This window comes from Cydia fagiglandana, chromosome 22 (genome assembly GCF_963556715.1).
Source record: "Cydia fagiglandana chromosome 22, ilCydFagi1.1, whole genome shotgun sequence".
Taxonomy (NCBI): Eukaryota; Metazoa; Arthropoda; class Insecta; order Lepidoptera; family Tortricidae; genus Cydia; species Cydia fagiglandana.
In genome coordinates, this window is record NC_085953.1 from 1140012 (window position 1) to 1162312 (window position 22301).

The 22301-nt window shown below is 35.2% G+C and overlaps 2 protein-coding genes across 2 annotated transcripts in view; one reads left to right on the forward strand and one right to left on the reverse strand.

Annotated features, from left to right (window-relative positions):
- Positions 1-243: 243 nt before the first annotated feature.
- Positions 244-3091, reverse strand: LOC134675493 (tubulin alpha chain). The gene is made up of 3 exons (XM_063533758.1): positions 2933-3091; positions 1687-1909; positions 244-1432 (listed from the first exon to the last, which is right to left on the reverse strand). The coding sequence occupies exons 1-3, from the start codon at positions 2933-2935 to the stop codon at positions 306-308; spliced, it is 1353 nt and encodes a 450-aa protein (XP_063389828.1). The 5' UTR covers positions 2936-3091; the 3' UTR covers positions 244-305.
- A 9838-nt stretch (positions 3092-12929) lies between these two features.
- The window catches only part of LOC134675600 (serine/arginine repetitive matrix protein 2), a 43581-nt gene continuing 34209 nt past the window's right edge, over positions 12930-22301 (forward strand). The window contains exon 1 of the mRNA XM_063533924.1: positions 12930-13121. The gene's annotated coding sequence lies outside the window, so the exon portion shown is untranslated. The remainder of the gene's footprint in view (positions 13122-22301) is intronic.

Here is a 22301-nt window from a genome sequence, read left to right on the forward strand (position 1 = left end):
CAGTCTGTCAAATGTGGTTGGTGCTACTGGCCCTAATTAATTTAAATTTAGCCCTCTTAGATACGACAGACCAACGATTAATTAATTTATTATTAAATAGTTAATAGAGGTTCGTAGAGTTTATGAATGGCTTTACTCATAATCATTATTTAAAAAAAATTCTAGGCCAAAAACTTATCACCTAGATATAGTATAGCAATTTATGTCAATTTGATAGTATAGGATGGGAATCAAACAAGTAAATTCACATAATTTCAGTTTTATTCATTTTCACCGGAATGTATCGGTGTGAGTGCATGACCGACTTAATATTCCTCAGCACCCTCGCCCTCTCCCTCGGCGGAGTCCATGCCGACCTCCTCGTAGTCCTTCTCGAGCGCGGCCAGGTCCTCGCGGGCCTCGGAGAACTCGCCCTCCTCCATACCCTCACCCACGTACCAGTGCACGAAGGCGCGCTTGGCGTACATGAGGTCGAACTTGTGGTCCAGGCGGGCCCAGGCCTCGGCGATGGCGGTGGTGTTGGACAACATGCACACGGCACGCTGCACCTTCGCCAAGTCACCACCGGGCACCACGGTAGGCGGCTGGTAGTTGATGCCGACCTTGAAACCGGTAGGGCACCAGTCCACGAACTGAATCGTACGCTTGGTCTTGATGGTGGCGATGGCCGCGTTCACGTCCTTCGGCACGACGTCACCGCGGTACAACATGCAGCAAGCCATGTATTTGCCGTGGCGCGGGTCGCATTTCACCATCTGGTTGGCCGGCTCGAAGCAAGCGTTGGTGATTTCCGCCACAGAGAGCTGCTCGTGATAAGCCTTCTCGGCAGAGATGACCGGCGCGTAGGTGACCAGCGGGAAGTGGATACGCGGGTACGGCACCAGGTTGGTCTGGAACTCGGTTAGATCGACGTTGAGGGCGCCGTCGAAACGCAGGGAGGCCGTGATGGAGGACACGATCTGGCCGATCAGCCTGTTCAGGTTGGTGTAGGTGGGGCGCTCGATGTCCAAGTTGCGGCGGCAGATGTCGTAGATGGCCTCGTTGTCGACCATGAAGGCGCAGTCGGAGTGCTCAAGAGTTGTGTGGGTGGTCAGGATGGAGTTGTATGGCTCGACTACAGCAGTAGAGACCTGGGGCGCGGGGTAGATGGCAAACTCGAGCTTGGACTTCTTTCCGTAGTCGACCGAGAGGCGTTCCATGAGGAGAGAAGTGAAACCGGAGCCGGTGCCACCTCCGAAGGAGTGGAAGATGAGGAAGCCCTGGAGACCGGTGCACTGGTCGGCGAGCTTGCGGATGCGGTCGAGCACTAGGTCGACGATTTCCTTGCCGATGGTGTAGTGGCCGCGAGCATAGTTGTTGGCCGCGTCTTCCTTACCAGTGATAAGTTGTTCTGGGTGAAACAACTGTCTGTATGTGCCGGTGCGGACCTCATCTGTTGGCAAAACATAAAAATCATTAGAAATGTACTCCTAGCCTAGAGCATCATTTGAGCAGAATTCCATAGTTAAGAATTATTTTTGAGTGTAATTTAACTTTCTCTTTGGTTGGTCCCTCACGTCTGAGGATCGTATCAGGGTTGCATCTGGACCGGATGATCTGTCTAAAGAGTCATCACTTTTAAAGTCTAAAAAATCATTTTAGTGCATGGTTCCTTATAAAAAATTAAGTCAGTTTATAGAAACTTACCGACTACAGTGGGTTCCAAGTCCACAAACACGGCGCGGGGCACGTGCTTGCCGGCTCCAGTCTCGCTGAAGAAGGTGTTGAAGGAGTCATCGCCACCCCCGATGGTCTTGTCGGTGGGCATCTGGCCATCAGGCTGGATGCCGTGCTCCAGGCAGTAGAGCTCCCAGCAGGCATTGCCGATCTGGACTCCGGCTTGGCCAACGTGTACTGAGATGCACTCACGCTGTGGCAAGGAAAAGTTAAGTTAATAAAGGTATATCTTTAGTTTGCAAATTGCAGGCCTATTACTTTTATATTATAGAATACCTACTTACAGAACCAAGTGCAACCAACAGAAAATAAATTTGTTTATTGATTATTTAATATGGAAATAAGGTGTATACACTTACAGCTATGAAAACATCACACAAGTGAAGTTATTTCTTGATTAATTGAAATTTAGCTCTTTATTAAAACGAAATCAGTCATTTGTTTATCACAAACTAGTTTTTATTTGGCTGAGATATGCTATCATATCTTTACAAGATAGATCAAGTACCTAAGTACTTAGAAAGTTAGTTACTCTTCTAACAATGGGAGAAAAAGTAGCACATTTCACTTACTCTCTATAGTTACTCCGCGTAAGAGAAAGGTGAAAGGCACTTGGCAACCCAGCCCTACTAAAGTTTTCGTAAAACGACCTCGACATGTATCGATTTTAGTTGCTAACCTAGGAAAAGCCTTCGGTAATATGCAAATTGGTTTCAGCTCGAGCTATCGGTCAACAAGTGAGATCATCCATTTATCAAAATAGCCTTGTAAGAGGTCGCGGACACGTCACCGGTTTTCCAACGAAAAGTAATTCGATAAATAAGTTATAGAGCATTAAATTAACAAAAGATTGAAGACATAGGCTGAAAAAATAAATAGACAATTGTATCGATTTAACGGGCGTGGCACCCGGTGTCGTTGCGACAAATACCGACGGCCGCCGGTAGCCATGATTAGCGAAACAAAAGAGCAACTAATTATAGAACGCAATTTGAACAATTGAATGGGGCTTAGAATAACACTTAATTTCAAAGAAGAATGTCAAGCAAAGTAGAAAACTATGAGAAACGAAAAAAATGTGCATCTGCCGGCGCCTACATGAAATGGCGGCGTGGCCACCCGGTGTCATTTAACGGAAAATACGACGGAATAAATGATTTTCACGAGTAAATTATTTAGGGAAATGGATATAAGGATAAAATAATGTAGTACTCACCATTTTGATTTGAGTTTTGTGTAACTTAACGTAGAAATAAGTTAATTAAATAAGTCAGTCGTCGTTCGACAATACCGGTTAAGAGGCTTGCCGAGCGGAAATTATGGAGAAAAATCCGTTAGGCGCGCTTATATAGTGACGGTTTCACGGGGGAGCGACGCCGCACGGGCCGAGTTGTGATTGGTCGATACGGCTGCCGCATGGGCGGACTGGCCAATAAGGACAAGCCTGCATTATCTCACCATTGCGGGAATATGTGGGTGAGTGATTCATTCAACTTTAGGGATGTATTCATATCGATATTGAGTGACGCATTAAAAAAATTCATAATGTATGTATTTCAGCAATATTCCCTGTATAATTGTAATTCTACTTCAGACAGTACTATAGACTGACCATTACGATAATGATAAGTATAATAAAAATTCCTTCTTTCATAACAGCAATATATTTCTTGATCACAATATTCCGTTACAGTTCAATCTCCAATCCTCTCACTTCACAATCGTCCTCCCTTCACCTCTGCCCGTAACCGAATGCCCGTTAACCGCCATGCCAGTCGTCTTTTATTCTTTCTTCCAACTACCTTCTATTTACAAAGGTCAACTATCAATCACGTTACTTTTAAATTTATTAAATTATAGATTACCAATGATTATTCAACTCTTTCATTAAATCTGTTTCTAATAATTAGTAATTTTAATGAATCTTACACTCGCCCATCCTGACATTGTGCATGTCCTCATGCACAGTCATACTAATCGCGTCTGTCATCTAATCTTACACTCGGCATGTCAAATCATCGGGCATTCAGTAAGAAAATTATTAATGCTTTATTACCCATTTAATACAATTTCTTTGTCTGTCTATATACATTTTTCTTATTATTTATTGAATTAATCTATATCTTCGCATAATAATTTCAAATCCAATAAATCCATCTAAATATATAAGTTTCTATTCAATAATTATACAACAATATATCATATTTTTTTATGCATCAATACATATAAAGTACATTACTTAACATATTCGACTGCTATGTTTTTTTTTTTACTCATTATTTCTCGTGTTTTTTTTTTTATTCCGTTTTTTTTTACCACTCTCATGACACAAACGTGTCTCACAACATACCATTTTTTTAATCAAATTTTACGTGTAGCACATTATTTCTCTTGTTTTTTTTTGATTCCATTTTTATTTTTTTAATGTGCTACTTACTGAATCACTCTCATGACACAAACGTGTCTCATCACAACATAACATCCTCTATTTCCGTCTTTTTTTTTTATCATTACCATATATCCGTGCCTCCATCCATAGCAAATAACTAATTCAATAATCTATTAATACAAAAATTCAATAATCCAATAATTCTTTAATTCTTTAATTCAAAAATCCAATAATCCAATAATTTTTTAATTCTTTAATTCAATAATCCAATAATTCTTTAATTCAATAATCCAATAATTCTTTAATTCTTTAATTCAATAATCCAATAATTCTTTAATTAAATAATCAAATAATTCTTTAATTCTTTAATTCAATAATCAAATAATTCTTTAATTCTTTAATTCAATAATCCATTAATTCTTTAATTCTTTAATTCAATAATCCAATAATTCTTTAATTCAATAATCCAATAATTCTTTAATTCTTTAATTCAATAATCCAATAATTCTTTAATTCAATAATCCAATAATTCTATAATTCAATAATCCAATAATTCTTTAATTCAATAATCCAATAATTCTTTAATTCAATAATCCAATAATTCTTTAATTCAATAATCCAATAATTCTTTAATTCAATAATCCAATAATTCTTTAATTCAATAATCCAATAATTCTTTAATTCGAAAATCCAATAATTCTTTAATTTAAAAATCCAATAATCCAATAATTCTTTAATTCTTTAATTCAATAATCCAATAATTCTTTAATTCAATAATCCAATAATTCTTTAATTCAATAATCCAATAATTCTTTAATTCAATAATCCAATAATTCTTTAATTCAATAATCCAATAATTCTTTAATTCAAAAATCCAATAATCCAATAATTCTTTAATTCTTTAATTCAATAATCCAATAATTCTTTAATTCTTTAATTCAATAATCCAATAATTCTTTAATTCAATAATCCAATAATTCTTTAATTCTTTAATTCAATAATCCAATAATTCTTTAATTCTTTAATTCAATAATCCATTAATTCTTTAATTCTTTAATTCAATAATCCAATAATTCTTTAATTCTTTAATTCAATAATCCAATAATTCTTTAATTCTTTAATTCAATAATCCAATATATCTTTAATTCAATAATCCAATAATTCTTTAATTCAATAATCCAATAATTCTTTAATTCTTTAATTCAATAATCCAATAATTCTTTAATTCTTTAATTCAATAATCCAATAATCCTTTAATTCTTTAATTCAATAATCCAATAATTCTTTAATTCTTTAATTCAATAATCCAATAATTCTTTAATTCAATAACCCAATAATTCTATAATTCAATAATCCAATAATTCTTTAATTCAATAATCCAATAATTCTTTAATTCAATAATCCAATAATTCTTTAATTCAATAATCCAATAATTCTTTAATTCTTTAATTCAATAATCCAATAATTCTTTAATTCAATAATCCAATAATTCTATAATTCAATAATCCAATAATTCTTTAATTCAATAATCCAATAATTCTATAATTCAATAATCCAATAATTCTTTAATTCAATAATCCAATAATTCTTTAATTCAATAATCCAATAATTCTTTAATTCAATAATCCAATAATTCTTTAATTCAATAATCCAATAATTCTTTAATTCAAAAATCCAATAATTCTTTAATTCAAAAATTCTTTAATTCTTTAATTCTTTAATTCAATAATCCAATAATTCTTTAATTCTTTAATTCAATAATCCAATAATTCTTTAATTCTTTAATTCAATAATCCAATAATTCTTTAATTCAATAATCCAATAATTCTTTAATTCTTTAATTCAATAATCCAATAATTCTTTAATTCAATAATCCAATAATTCTATAATTCAATAATCCAATAATTCTTTAATTCAATAATCCAATAATTCTTTAATTCAATAATCCAATAATTCTTTAATTCAATAATCCAATAATTCTTTAATTCAATAATCCAATAATTCTTTAATTCAATAATCCAATAATTCTTTAATTCAATAATCCAATAATTCTTTAATTCGAAAATCCAATAATCCAATAATTCTTTAATTCAAAAATCCAATAATTCTTTAATTCAAAAATTCTTTAATTCTTTAATTCAAAAATTCTTTAATTCTTTAATTCAAAAATTCTTTAATTCAAAAATTCAAAAATTCTTTAATTCTTTAATTCAAAAATTCTTTAATTATTTAATTCTTTAATTATTTAATTCTTTAATTCTTTAATTCTTTAATTCTTTAATTCTTTAATTCTTTAATTCTTTAATTCTTTAATTCTTTAATTCTTTAATTCTTTAATTCTTTAATTCTTTAATTCTTTAATTCTTTAATTCTTTAATTCTTTAATTCTTTAATTCTTTAATTCTTTAATTCTTTAATTCTTTAATTCTTTAATTCTTTAATTCTTTAATTCTTTAATTCTTTAATTCTTTAATTCTTTAATTCTTTAATTCTTTAATTCTTTAATTCTTTAATTCTTTAATTCTTTAATTCTTTAATTCTTTAATTCTTTAATTCTTTAATTCTTTAATTCTTTAATTCTTTAATTCTTTAATTCTTTAATTCTTTAATTCTTTAATTCATTAATTCAATAATTCAATAATTCAATAATTCAATAATTCAATAATTCAATAATTCAATAATTCAATAATTCTTTAATTCAATAATTCAATAATTCAATAATTCAATAATTCAATAATTCAATAATTCAATAATTCAATAATTCAATAATTCAATAATTCAATAATTCAATAATTCAATAATTCAATAATTCAATAATTCAATAATTCAATAATTCAATAATTCAATAATTCAATAATTCAATAATTCAATAATTCAATAATTCAATAATTCAATAATTCAATAATTCAATAATTCAATAATTCAATAATTCAATAATTCAATAATTCAATAATTCAATAATTCAATAATTCAATAATTCAATAATTCAATAATTCAATAATTCAATAATTCAATAATTCAATAATTCAATAATTCAATAATTCAATAATTCAATAATTCAATAATTCAATAATTCAATAATTCAATAATTCAATAATTCAATAATTCAATAATTCAATAATTCAATAATTCAATAATCCAATAATTCAACAATCCAATAATGCAATAATTCAATAATCCATTAATTAAATAATCCAATAATTCAATAATCCAATAATTCAATAATCCAATAATCCAATGATCCAATGATCCAATGATCCAATGATCCAATGATCCAATGATCCAATGATCCAATGAACCAATGATCCAATGATCCAATGAACCAATGATCCAATGATCCAATGAACCAATGATCCAATGAACCAATGATCCAATGAACCAATAATCCAATAATCCAATAATCCAATAATCCAATAATCCAATAACCCAATAACCCAATAACTCAATAATCCAATAACTCAATAATCCAATAACTCAATAATCCAATAACTCAATAATCCAATAACTCAATAATCCAATAACTCAATAATCCAATAACTCAATAGTCCAATAACTCAATAATCCAATAACTCAATAATCAATAATTCAATAATCCAATAATCCAATAATCCAATAATGCAATGATCCAATGATCCAATGATCCAATGATCCAATGATCCAATGATCCAATGATCCAATGATCCAATGATCCAATGATCCAATGAACCAATGATCCAATGAACCAATGATCCAATAATCCAATAATCCAATAACTCAATAATCCAATAACTCAATAATCCAATAACTCAATAATCCAATAACTCAACTCAATAATCCAATAACTCAACTCAATAATCCAATAACTCAACTCAATAATCCAATAACTCAACTCAATAAAACTCAACTCAATAAAACTCAACTCAATAAAACTCAACTCAATAAAACTCAACTCAATAATCCAATAACTCAACTCAATAATCCAATAACTCAACTGAATAATCCAATAACTCGATAATCCAATAACTCTATAATCCATTAACTCTATAATCCATTAACTCTATAATCCATTAACTCTATAATCCATTAACTCTATAATCCATTAACTCTATAATCCATTAACTCTATAATCCATTAACTGCTTAATCCAGTAATCCAGTACCTGATTAATCCAGTAACTGATCAATCCAGTAACTGATCAATCCAGTAACTGATCAATCCAGTAACTGATCAATCCAGTAACTCACTAATGCGTAACTCATTAGTCCGTAACTCATTAGTCCGTAACTCATTAATCCGTAACTCATTAATCCGTAACTCATTAATCCGTAACTCATTAATCCGTAACTCATTACTCCGTAACTCATTACTCCGTAACTCATTAATCCGTAACTCATTAATCCGTAACTCATTAATCCGTAACTCATTAATCCGTAACTCATTAATCCGTAACTCATTAATCCGTAACTCATTAATCCGTAACTCATTAATTAAAATAATCCAGAAATTTTATAATTCGATAATATTATACTTATCATCATATGTAGGTATTTTCATCATATCGTTATTTACTTGCCACTTAAGCGTCAGTTGCACCAACCACAATTGACGAATTGATCAACAGCAATCAGCAGAGCTTTGCAACGAACTTCTTAAAACCAAGGATACTGTACCAAAATATTCGCAGTTTAAGCAATAAACGACATCTATTAAAATCTACAACTGAAGACGACAAAGATATACAAGCCATCCGTTCCTGTCCTGTGCGGCTTCCACGTGAAAGCGATCCTGGCCGTTGTCCTTCCGTGTTGATCTTCGAAGCCATCTCTCATTGCCTCGGCCGTGTCTGCCGCTGCTGCGGCTTCGCCGGTTGCGACTCCGCCTGTTGTTCCCTGCGACTTCGGCTTCGACGTTCTTGTCCATCATCAGATTTCGATTTTCGGTCACGCTCAGGAGTTTTCGAGCGCCGCCTGGATGTTTTTTTTTTTCCTCATGGTCCATAGTCTGGAACTCGAAAACAACACCAGCAATGGAAGAGTTCTAAATCTTTGGGTTGTTAATAGTAGACAAATATAAATTGTTCTTATTAAGCTAAATTCAACTGTTTTATTTATTTATTTACTGCTTCCGGGGTCTAAATGCGGGACGTTTAAAACAGATCCCTATCCCGGTACGGATCCGGAACACAGGCTTTTCGAAACGAGAAAATTCTAGAACTGGTACAGAAAAGGAATCTAGAACAAATTCGGGATCCGGCACTGATCCGATACCAATCCGGCACAGATCCGGTACCAATCCGGCACGGATCGGCACCAGTCCGGGACGGATCCGGTACGAATCCAGCATGGATCCGGAACTCATCCGGCACAAATCAGGTATGCATCCGGCACGGTTCCAGTATCCGGCACGGACCCAAATCCAGAAACGGGATCCGGAATACGAAACGGGCCGCGTAGCCAAGATGCCAATCGCTTACGCTCCGTAGCGAACGGAATGCAACTGTCACTGTCGCGCTAATATGGAAGAGTGATATAGAGACATAATGCTTTTCGTTGTCGAAGCGACAGCGATTGTAACCCCGGCCAGGTCGGCGGGTCGGTAACTACCAGTAAAAGTATCATTCCTACTTATTTACAGTCTGAGTAGTTTATAATTTCGAAAACACTTAACCCCGCTATATAATACTGACGTATTGATAAGTGATATATTGAAAATATGGTAAAAGTTGTAACCAAATAAGCGGTACATACATAGGCTAAAAGAATTCGATCTACATCTGTAAATAATCGTAAACGTATCCGAACTATTCAAAATAAAACGGTGTTCCAAAGGTTTCACGCTACCCGCGATGTAACGAATGCTTTAATTATATTATGGATAGGCATTACAGCAAACACTAAAAAAAAACCTAACTGTTGGTCTTGAAGAGAAAACTTGCAGTATAATTGCTCTCGAGTGAACGAATAGGCCGAAATGGGTTTACCCAATTATTTTGTTCTTGATAAAATTAACGGTGTCTTTGTTTCTAAGCGCCCGTTAAACATAAACTTCCTAACATAGGAAATATGAAATGATAATTAATTTCAACTAAACAACAACCAATATAAGTGTTACTGATATATGTATAGGTATATAATCATAATAATTTTACACCACTGTTACTATTGTAACAAATTAATTGGGTAATTAAGATTTAACTCAATCAGTTCTAATATTAATATCAGGAATACCATAGTGACTTGTAGGTACATCCCACTTCTGATGTATAATAAAAATTCCTTCTTTCATAACAGCAATATATTTCTTGATCACAATATTCCGTTACAGTTCAATCTCCAATCCTCTCACTTCACAATCGTCCTCCCTTCACCTCTGCCCGTAACCGAATGCCCGTTAACCGCCATGCCAGTCGTCTTTTATTCTTTCTTCCAACTACCTTCTATTTACAAAGGTCAACTATCAATCACGTTACTTTTAAATTTATTAAATTATAGATTACCAATGATTATTCAACTCTTTCATTAAATCTGTTTCTAATAATTAGTAATTTTAATGAATCTTACATAAGCCTAAATTTTGCGAAGAACTTGCCAAATTTGTTGGTCCGATGTGGTTGGTGGTGCTAGTTTCCGTCCAGTCCAGCCTCTAGTTTTTGTCCACTTGACAGAATAGCAATTAATATATTTTAATTTTAGTTGGTTCGTAAAAATAACTAGAGATTCGACCCTAAATGAAGGGTTAAGGTTAGAAAAAGAAGTATGTTTAAAAGAGCTCATTTCATTTATTACTATATAATAAATTATCATCAACTAGGGTCATTGCGCTAGTTTCCGTCCAGCTCTGTGGTTTTCGTCCGCTTCTTAAAATTTGAATACAAATTACCTACCTTGCCGCACAAACTTGGAATTATTGCAATCCTTATAATACAGTCACAAATCAGAAATATCATAATATAATAGAATGAAAGAAACTGCCTCAATTTCCATCCAGTCACAGTCTGGCATCATCATCTCAGGCTCTGTAAGCTAAGGCATCTGTCTGATTGACATCTTTTATTAGTTGCTTACTTAAATAGTCGACTGGTTAAGCTTCTACACTTTAGACTAGTAGGGACGTGGACTTATAATTCCATGTCCAGCAAGCAGGGCAAATCATTATACATATTTTGGATTCAGAACCCATAGTCCATTTTATTTATTTCACAAAAACGCACTATATTCAAGTAAATTTAAATTTGTGCTAAAGCAAACCAGAACCTAAAACTAAACATAAAAGAGTCCCCCCAAATCACCCCCTTGCAGGCCTTGCAGCATAGTCGCAAGAACGCTAGCGGCGTTATACTCTTACCTCTCAGCATCGCTAGACTTAGAATCTAGGCATAGTCCATTCTGCGATCTAGATAGACATCATCCTCATCATTGACTATTCTTAATTTCCATGATCATTGGCATTCGTTAATCATCGTGTAAAATTTAATATTATCTAATAATTATAACTTTTATCGATATCGATAATATTGAGACGCTTTGTGGACGGCACTAAAAAGTTCGTTATTCTCATTGTTTATTATTTCGGTTATAGGGGGGCTTTTAACACAAAGATTCTACTTAATATTGAGACATTTTTGAGCCCAGCAATTACAGATGAGCCTGCGTTACATCATACGACCATAATTTATCTGCACACATGCGCAAAACAACAACTTGTGGTTGGCCGGACGATTTCATTGCCATATATGGCGGTGCCGGCCCAGCCTTGCTAAAATAGGACATAGGTAGGTCTGTATGACATAGTATCATTAGTATCTCTTTCAGAAATTGTTTAGGGATTCTTTTCAAGTTGAAAAGTCCACTGGAAAGTTGAATAGGTACCTACTTGTACGTAACTTTACTTGCTTGACATACTAAAAGCATGCTAAAAGCCATTTTAAACTCGCCACCCATTATAATGCATTTAATAGATAAACCACTAGATAAATATTTACCTAATGTATGCAGTTAACTGTTAAATATATAATTTCTAAGGATATTTTATAATATAATATAAATATAAAACGTGATAAAACTAATGCCAAATGCCAATGCGTATTTATAAAACTTGTGCACAGCGCCATCTAACATAAAATGACAGAACTACGACCCCACGCAGTCCGATTGTCAGCTAACGTAGCGAACTGCAATTTTGATAACCAGTTAGAAAAGAGCGCCCTCTTTGAGGATTTACGAGAAATCTTTTTATAGGTGTCCATGAGGGCACCGCGCCTATGGCCCGAACTGAAGGGTGCCCCTGGGGCCCTAGGTCACCTGGGTGTCAAGAGTCCGAAGTTTACCAAAGAATTATGAAATTCTTACATTCTAGGAAATATATAATTACACATCTAATTTGATTCTTTTTTTATTTAAGAGCCCATCTACGTGCACACTAGCGCCACTGTTTAATAATCGTGATTATTTAAATTTAACGAAAAATATTTAAAAAAGGGGGCCGATACGTACTGTATTTTGTATTTAAGTACCTTTTGAATACATCAGATATTCAGAGATTTTTATCAAATATTCTAGGTATTGTACCACCACCACCAGTCCACCACCTATTTAAAGTTTTTTGACGGTCACTTTTGGATAAGCACATGGATATTGTTTTCCTTAACTTTACCTTCCATAGCCAATCTGTTTATAGTTGACACTATCAGAGTGTACTTAGTGTATTTCTGTTCGATATATTTTAAGAAGAACACATTTTATTATTTTTATAAAATACCATGAATGTATCTTTTCCAAGAAAGCACCGAGCGAAAGAGACCGCCGTCTTCATCACGTCATCTCGCCGAGTTCGACATTTCCGTTCAGTTTTCCCGCGCAGCGATCAAGTGCGCGCGCAACCGTCCCGCGCGCGAACGTTTCAAACGCCTACTCGACCCGCCGAATTAAAAAAATTGTGCCATCTGTGTAAATAGAAAAATAAAAAATATTTTATCTGTGATTAGTTTTTAAAAAGTGGGTTTTAGTGTTGTGCCATTAAATTCAAGGATAATCGATACGTGAGTATTTATATTTATATTTTAACTCTTTTTTCGATTTATTTACGCCTTAAATTTTTAAATTAAAAAAATGTGACCGGAAAAGGATTTTCTGTAGATAAAATGTCTAGCGGCCTTGTACGGCGCCTTGGTCGCCGTTAGATCTTCAAATAAGGCTTTGCCGTAATCTAGGCTGGCCTAGGACGCTGGGATACCTAGGTATACTAGTTTTCTAGCCGGAGGCTGACAAGCACGATACGGTATTGTACTAAATAACTTATTCAGTTGATGGGATCTCTATTGACTTTCTAAAGCGGGCAAGGCGGCTTGTTCTCTTGAGTGTAAAGTTGTTATCAGGTAATTTTGAATCAGACTTTAACTTTAGCATAATGGCGATAAAAAACTGACCAAGTGCGAGTGGGACTCGCGTTTCAAGGGTTCCGTACATTAAGTCCGACTCACGCTTGACTGCACATTTTTAATAGGTTTTCCTGTCATCTTATCATCTCAGCCATAAGACGTCCACTGCTGAACATAGGCCTCCTCCTGTCATCTATAGGTAAAGAACTATTTTGTGTATTTATTCCAAAATTTTGGACCCAGTAGTTTCGGAGATAATTAAAGGGGTAGGGGGATGGTCATTTATTGGCTATTTTCTAAAATATGTAACTTCGAACCTATGTATTTTAAAATTATAAAATAAAACTATTTCAAATTCTCAAGATGAGATCTTACATTTAATATATAACACGATATAATTTGAAAACTTTATTTTTTAACTTTCTCATTTACCCCCAAAAGCGGCCCCCATGTTTTATATTCATTTGTTTACATTACATGTCCATCTTTGGGTCACTAATTTACATATGTGTACCAAATTTCAACTTAATTGGTTCAGTAGTTTCCGAAAAAATAGGCTGTGACAGACGGACAGACAGACAGACAGACGCACGAGTGATCCTATAAGGGTTCCATTTTTTCCTTTTGAGGTACGGAACCCTAAAAATGTGTTTTGTTAACCGTACTATTGCGTTGATATCTGGGTTTACCGAATTTTAGCGTCCGACCAAAGTTTCAGTCTCGGCAGGTTTCGGTATTAAAAATATAAAAATCATGTTTCGGCCCACCCACTGCTGGGCAAAGGCCTCCCCTCCTTTCCTCCACTCAACTCCACTCATCCGGACATACGAAAGCATCTTTGCTCAAGCTGAAACAGAGACCTTCGCTAATGCTCGGTCAATTAGTGACGGATTGAACATTCTTATCGCGACATACGGCAACAACATCATCGCAATTAATCAAGCAAATTGACTAAGTCAATGGGTTGTATTCATAACTAACCTTTCAATTACCAACAGAATTAAGTTTAATTGATGAGTTTAATTCAGAATAATAATGAGTCACACATCCCAGGATAGACCTTGTGCTCTTTACTCACGGCTATTTGAGCGAATTATTGAGAAAACACAGAAACTGATGTGGGATGCGTCAGCGCGAGATGCAGTCATCCCCGTGAACAGTGAAGAATGGATCAATTGATGAATGAATTTAATACACTGCTGTGCCATTCCTAGCGTCTCGTTACTCGAATCTTCTCGTGAGAGTCGCGAGGTACTAATACATATGGAGTTCAAGTAAGTCATGTCACAAATCCCAATCCATATTGGGATTCCGTGTTTATTCCACCCATGCGGCAGTGGCGGATTTGCCCTAAGACCCAGTAGGCCCGGGCCTAGGGCGGCAAGATATTTAGGGGCGGCAATTTGTGACAAAAATTCGCTGATGATAAAAAAAGTAACGTAAAATGTAGTCAATATTGATGGATGCTGAGAAAGGGGCGGCTACAGGGCAGAGGGCGGCAAATACTGCAAATGCGCCACTGCCACCCAGAATGAGGAGCTTTCAAACTCACCAAATTTTACCAAAATCGCAATAAAATCGAGGATAAAATAAAAATCGACCTAGCTATTAAACACGAAGATAAGCTCAACATAATATGAAATCCATCAATAACGCTCCAGGATTCAAAAGTCCTTGTGCTCCTTACTCACGGTTATTCGCGAGCGAACGATTGAGAAAACATCTCAAACCGCATGCGTCAGAGATGCGGTCATCCCCATAATGTGAGCATCTTTATTGCTACACTGACAAATAAATCCCTTTTGTATCAACGCTTTAGCGGTTGCATACTAAAGGGTGATTCACGTTAGAACGGTCCGGATTCTGGCCGAGGCGTCCGACACTTTATAGTTCAGTGTTCTACATATAGAAAGCATCACGTGATCACCGATCACCTCTGTCATAGACAACAAAGTTTAAGAGACTTCGGCCCGGTCAGGGACTGTTCTATCGTGAGTCATCCTTATACGAGACAAGGACCCCTATTCGACAAGCGACGTTTGACGTATAGTGTTGATCTCCCGTTGATGTGGGAAATATCATAAGTTCTCGAATACGTACAATGTCAAAATTTGACATTAACAATCCACAGTTAGGGTGACAAGCAAACTAAACCGAACCATCCTTAGTTTAGAGTGGAGTTTTAGTTGTACCAAATGATATTATCCACCGTTGATGGAATCATAACTCAGTATGCGATAAAATCAACTGTTGATTTGACGTGGATGCGAAATCTGACAGTTGTACATGTCGAATTTGGCCCCAGTTTTCGCACGCATCACGTGATCACCGATCACTCGTCATAGATAGTGATCCAAAGGACTCGAGCCTTTTTTAGGGCTCGCGTCATCTCTTGACGCCTAAAAGGCTAAAAGCCTATTTAGCTCTTTAGCCCCCGAGCCTAGTTCTATTTAAGAACCTAGACTCTTGGGGCTAATAACCTTATTAAGCCCGGCCAGCCGGTCGGAGGCTAAAGAGCTAAATAGGCTTTTTGTAGGGGCTTAATAAGGTTATTAGCCCCAAATTTCTAGGTTCTTAAATAGAACTAGGCTCGGGGGCTAAAGAGCTAAATAGGCTTTTAGCCTTTTAGGCGAGCCCTAAAAAAAGAGCTCCAAAGGCTGGAGTCTTTTGGATCACTAGTCATAGACAACAAAGTTGCGGAGACTTCGGCCCGGACAGGGACTGTTCTATCGTGAGTCATCCTTATACGAGACAAGGATTGGCAGTTGGCACTCACTTGACCTGACCCAATTCGATAGGGAAACATGCTCGCTGCGGTGCGCATAAACCTGCTTCTTGAGTTCTAACCCCCTAATTGAAATACGGGTGGTAAATAAAATGAAATAACTTCGTTACAGCAGCAGCTCAAAGAGGCTCATAGAAGTCATAAACCAAACGCAAGAATGACTCTCCGATTGAAATTTGGCGTTTTTATCTATTGGCGTCAAGTTCATCGTGCTGAGTTGGCAAAAAGATTAAGTACTTAGAAACTTTGTAAGTTTGAAATTTTTACTGAAAATACTTCAATTTTTTATCCATCCACTGCACTGGCCCTGCAAATAATAAACATACCTACCTATTTTCCACATCTCCGTATTGCCATATTACAATTTTATTTCAAAGAAACTTAATAGTCATTTCATACCTACTCGAGTAGCTTGTGGTTAACGATCAATATAATTACAATTTGTTTCTTTCAATCATACAATTGGCAATTTATTAAAAGTCCGACGTTGAAAAATGGCGATGATCACACATAATACAAGTTTATTACTTTTAGTCATCTTTTGCAGCCTGCATATGGAGGCTTTCCTTTTACTCCTGTAAAACAGTTCTAGTTTTTTTTTATCCCGATTCCACATTTGCTATTTAATTGGTCAAGGAAAATGAGATCCTCAACCTCCAAACTTATAGCTCAAATTTTACGTACGAAGGTGAATCCAAAACCTGGCTAGAAATCTCTTTTTCCTCAATCAAGTGTTAGGAATTCTGAAAACAAAGACATTTAATAAACCTCCCTCCGAGATACCTAGTACCTATAGCCATCTGGTCGCAAACCGCACACAATTATCAAGTCTGACCGCAAAACGGAGTTTTACGAAATCCCGCTTATTCCAAAAACAATGTTTTCTGTTGGGCCGATGACATCAGACGGACTAATATTAAAGTTGGCGGCTCGCCATGAGCGCCGCCACTATGAATACGCCGATATGACATAGGTTAGAGTTCGCCATCCCACCCACGAGAGTAGACCAATGACCATAGGCTTTGAGGGTACTACTACTACTAGAGAGATCTCTGGATAGATAAATACCTAAGTTTTTCTGTCTACGAGTATGTCTATGTCTAGATAGATAGATATGGAAGTCTGTGCACTATAGTTACTCCTTTTTTTAGCGATTTCATTTGTAAGAGCAATGAGGAGAGGATAGAAGAGAGACATCTCCGGAAATGTGGATATACAATTATACATATATGGATCTAAGTACACCTTCCTCGTACTATAGGTATACGTATAGCACTTGTAGGTTACATGAGCCTAATAAGAGATCTAGTGGTTTTCTTAGTTTAATCTAATCACTTACAAGTAGTCAGTGTCATGATGCTTCAACGTATTTTAAACCAGGAAGAGGCTTTTCCCAATTATTTCCTGAATATTGCTAAGGAATGACTGGTGTCCCTCTGTATTGGCATAGTTTCCTACTAGCCAATCTGTCTACCTTGCAATATAATAGAAATAATAATATTCCTAAAAATTTACCATGTGTAATTTTAAGTGACATTGTATATTGTGAGATAAATAAATCATATCATATCATAATTATCTAAGCATATACGAGTATTAACTGAAAGTTCCGTTTTGTCCTAATTAGAAACCCTTAATACCCTCATAGAAGACTAAGGAGAAGACTTATGTTGGTAATTTAGCTTTGCTTTTTAGTAAGTACCTAAATGTCTGTATTCGATTTTAGTACGAAATAACTCTGCAAAAATAAAGTTATCTTACCAAGGTTGTTGAGGTTGTTAAGGTTATCATTTCATTTTAACAAGCTTAAGTGTCCCCAAAATTTCTGTATGTATTACTTAACTACATGTGAAAATGTTCTCGTTTAAAAAGGTCTAAAAAAGGCCAAGGCTCTGCTGATATTTGCAATTTTTTAGACCTTGTTTTTGATGAGACCTGCACGAATTTAATTGTTTTTAAGTTTAAGTAAGAATTCAATGTTTTATATTAGTTTATCCTGAGAAGACTATTTACTAAGATGCGCACTTGAGCAGCAATTTTCATAAAACGTTTATGACGATGCATTTGATAGCATTAAGTAATTAATTATACTACCTCTATATACTGCACATGTTGCATTTGAATACTTATTTACGAGTACATATTATTAAAGTGTCATTTTACATAATGTTATGTTGTATCATTCAATATTACGTACGACGTTTTTTGCTGTACAACCATTAATAAATCTCAGAATATATATATGCCCTTGCATTAACCTCTTTGCGTTAAAAATATTTCGGCACTGACTAACCAATCACTGGCGAACGCTAATGCTTTTAGCATGTTTGTATTCCGAGCGAGCATCGTAAAGATTTGCCAAAAACGATTTTCCTTTTAGCGTCCTTAATTTTACAGTTGTTTAGTCAAAACTGGCGTGCTTGTACTACAAACTCTACCCTACTATTAAAATTGACTCTCGAATTTGACCTTTTCTGCAGGATCACTTTTGTAAATAACATTTAATAGGACTTTTAGTTACCTAAACTAAAACCTATGCCTTCCTTTTTACGCACGATTTTAGATTCCCGTTTAGCCTTTAATTTTATTATTATTCAGGGTCGAAGCATATGCAATTCTTGGAAACGCTAAAACAGGCGCCATCGAAGAAACCGGTTAAGGTCAATTCATACATTGAATGTCTTTAATAGTATAACAGCTGTACTAGGAATACAGATGTGTCATTTGTTGACTGTCTCCGAAGGCAAAAGTGTTATGAGACTCAATGCCAAATGGTGGATTGACTTCTGTTTAATTCTAGTCATCGCTATATTGAAAACAAGGTGCTTTTAAGCGTATGATCTAAAATAAACAAACAATATATTACCTATATATTTCTACAAAAAATATATTCACCAACATCATAATTATTCTATACACTTTCTGTGGTGGTGGAGATGCTGGGATGCATATATGTATAGTGATTTAGTATTTTAAAATTAATTTACATTTATATACTGTTATCATGGACGTATAGGTAGCAGAAGGGTTGATTTTGATGCTATCGAGATCATGAAAACCGTAGCAGATAATTATCACTAACTTAAATTTACTCGTACTTACATATGACTGTATTTTTTACTACTTAAATAGATATATTTACATAGCTACACCCATTACGATAAGCAATATTCTTTCTGCTTATCACTCATACAGCATAAGTTAGTATGAATAAATGTAGTAATCATTTACTTACTCCACCGTCGCATAATAATAAACATGTTCGTCTCAAGGTACCATCTTATCAACTTTCGGCAAAATTGTTTTAAGGAGAGGAGCTCACATGTGAACGAAGGTAAACATGTAAAATTAGAACATTTGTAACGTTTTATTATAACAGAACTGTGTCATAACATCCTTTGGTGGTGCCTACTGTCGAGCTCGTTCGGAACTATTCGGAAGTGACGTCCGTCTATTTCGATCCCCCTGTCCGTGCCAACTGGGCTCTGTGATGTACGAGCTGACTCAGGAGTCTTAGGACAATACAATATTTGTAAACTATTTACAGCTTAAAGCTGGGTTGTGTAACTGATTGTAAACAAAATCTTATCTCAGTGATCAACCTTAGAGCAAGCATAGTATTCAGTACACAAAAGCATGTTTCGCATAGTCCGCACACTGGTGGAATCCCCCGCCATTAAAGTGACACTGGTGCATGTAATCAGGAATTAAATAATTTCCCATCACGCTATACACTGCATATACATGCGTTAGTAGTCCTCATTTCTGATATAAGTAGCAGTGGCGGCGCGTCAAACATATTCATAGACAAGCCGGGGCTAATTTGGCTTATATATTTCCTTTACAACTCTGCTCAAACGTCCAAAAACAGGCAAGCCGGTGGGAATCGGCTTTTATGGACGCGTCGCCACTGATAAGTAGTAATGACTAATAATGAGGTACGAGTGATACTAAGATTTACACAGAAAACAACAATTAAACAAGAGTAAGGACTCGGAGAAGGCTCCAAGAGGCTCCAGTAAAGGTTTAATATTTAATGGCCGATCGTACGCTGCTTTCATCTGATGGTATCTTTCTATTCGATACCTACAAGTACACTTTTTTCAATCTCGTTACCGACGAATATCCTTGTCAGCCCAAGAATGTAGAATGACGGAAACCGTCATTTTGCTCCGTGCACCCGAGAAACCTTGTGTCGTCAGTCAGTCGCGACGTATGCAAATTGCATCCAGCCCATCTATCTTGGCGAAACACTTCCGTTTTAGACTGCATAATAATACAATATTATATTCTACTATTATTGACAACACTAATTATATATGTATAAGAGAGTCGCGAAACGGATAAAATTATAACTAATAGTATATGTGTGGTGGTTCTGAAAAAAAAAACATGGTACCATTTTAGTCTGGGTGATGTTTATTTCTTTAGGAATCTATTTAAGCGTAAAGAAGTGTCGATATTTCAATATCTTTTGCATTTCAGAATTATAAGAGATATCCCATTTGCCTGACAGAATATGAAAGAAAACTGTTAGGTATGGTATAAGTAATGTGTACATTTCTGTGTGTTTTATCATCGACAAATATATTAAGAATATTGCCCCAAATGGACAGCAAACGCGCTGCTATTCCAATTATTTATTTATGAGACTAATAATGTATTGTCTAATGGTCTAACCCCCTTATTCATAAACGCGCTACAAACCTCAATTAGCTAACAATCGTTTGTCTTTATATGTCATTTTGACTTATGTATTAAGAAAGGGATAAAACATTATTTAACTAAATCAGGCCCGTAAAGTTTTCTGAATTAGGGTTTAAGGGTCGGTTGCACCACTTGCACCAAACTGTTCGTATTGTTAAAGAGTTCGCTAAATTTTTATGTATGGTCATAGTAAAGCGCCGAGTCGCGCCGGCTGACGTTGATCGGTCTGTCAAATGTGGTTGGTGCAACTGACCCTAAGTCTAAGAAATTCGATAAAACACTTGCTTTATGTTATGCCTCTAATTAATATTAGAATTGTCCTTTCAGACTGGAAAGATAAGTTTAGATTCGACTGAAAAGACTACTTCAGTTTCAGAATAAGAATATAGGTATAAATAGGTATATTTATATCTATTATAATTATAACTTCTTTAGCCAGTTCTTTTAACAGTCATATTTCATATATTGTCGTGTTTGTTTCGGCACCATTATAGCTAGGTTCTACAAAAAAAATATATCTAATAATAGCTCTAATGAATGTTCTAAACCTTTAAAATGAGACTAGAGTGACAGACTCCTCAAGGTTTTCCTGTTCCCCGAGATAAGCCACAAAATATAAATTCAACATGAATCCAAACCAGTCCGCCTGCTTAAAATTCCGGTCGGTCCCATTTTTCGGCGACCTTGGCTACGTTTAGTCGCCAATTCATCTTATTTTGTTTATCTATGTGAGTTAACACCCGTGCAAATTAATTCAATGGCAGCAATTAGCAATTGTAAAGGCCCAGTCTGAGAACACCGCTGTAGAGCTCCGTGGTAGAGTCGGGCCACGCTAATGGGTCCTCTACACGATGGGCCAGCGCCGGCCACTCCAAGGGACGCATTTATGCGTTAGAGGGAGCAAGTGATATTGCTATCTCATTCTACCGCATGGCTGCGTCCCTTGGAGTGGCTGGCGCTGGCCCATCGTGTAGAGGAGCCATATTAAGTTTCATGCAAAGTTCTACGACAAATATGGAGCTTACAGGGTTGTATGCTATAGGTATACTGCCAAGTTTAATTCATATACACGGTGTAACATGAGGAAACCGAATAATTTTAACCACGCATTTCTGAGGTCAAAAGAAGGAAAAAATGTAATATGAGTTTAGGTCAAAATCGCCAAAAAAATATTTTTTTTTTGTTTTGTTTTTTCAATTTTTTAAATGTATTTGTTCATAAAAAATAAATGTTATTGGTTTACTCATGTTACACCGTGTATAATAATCATAATCATAATTCATTTATTTATTGCTTTTGTGGGTTTACTAGGTCTTCTAAAAATCAGTAGTTTTACCACAAACCCCACA

Bases quoted from the DNA above. Each gene is read 5' to 3' on its own strand.
- LOC134675493 (XM_063533758.1), bottom strand. The intron at 1,433-1,686 runs GTAAGTTTCTAT...TTTTGCCAACAG, and splicing joins CTTGGAACCCACTGTAGTCG to ATGAGGTCCGCACCGGCACA.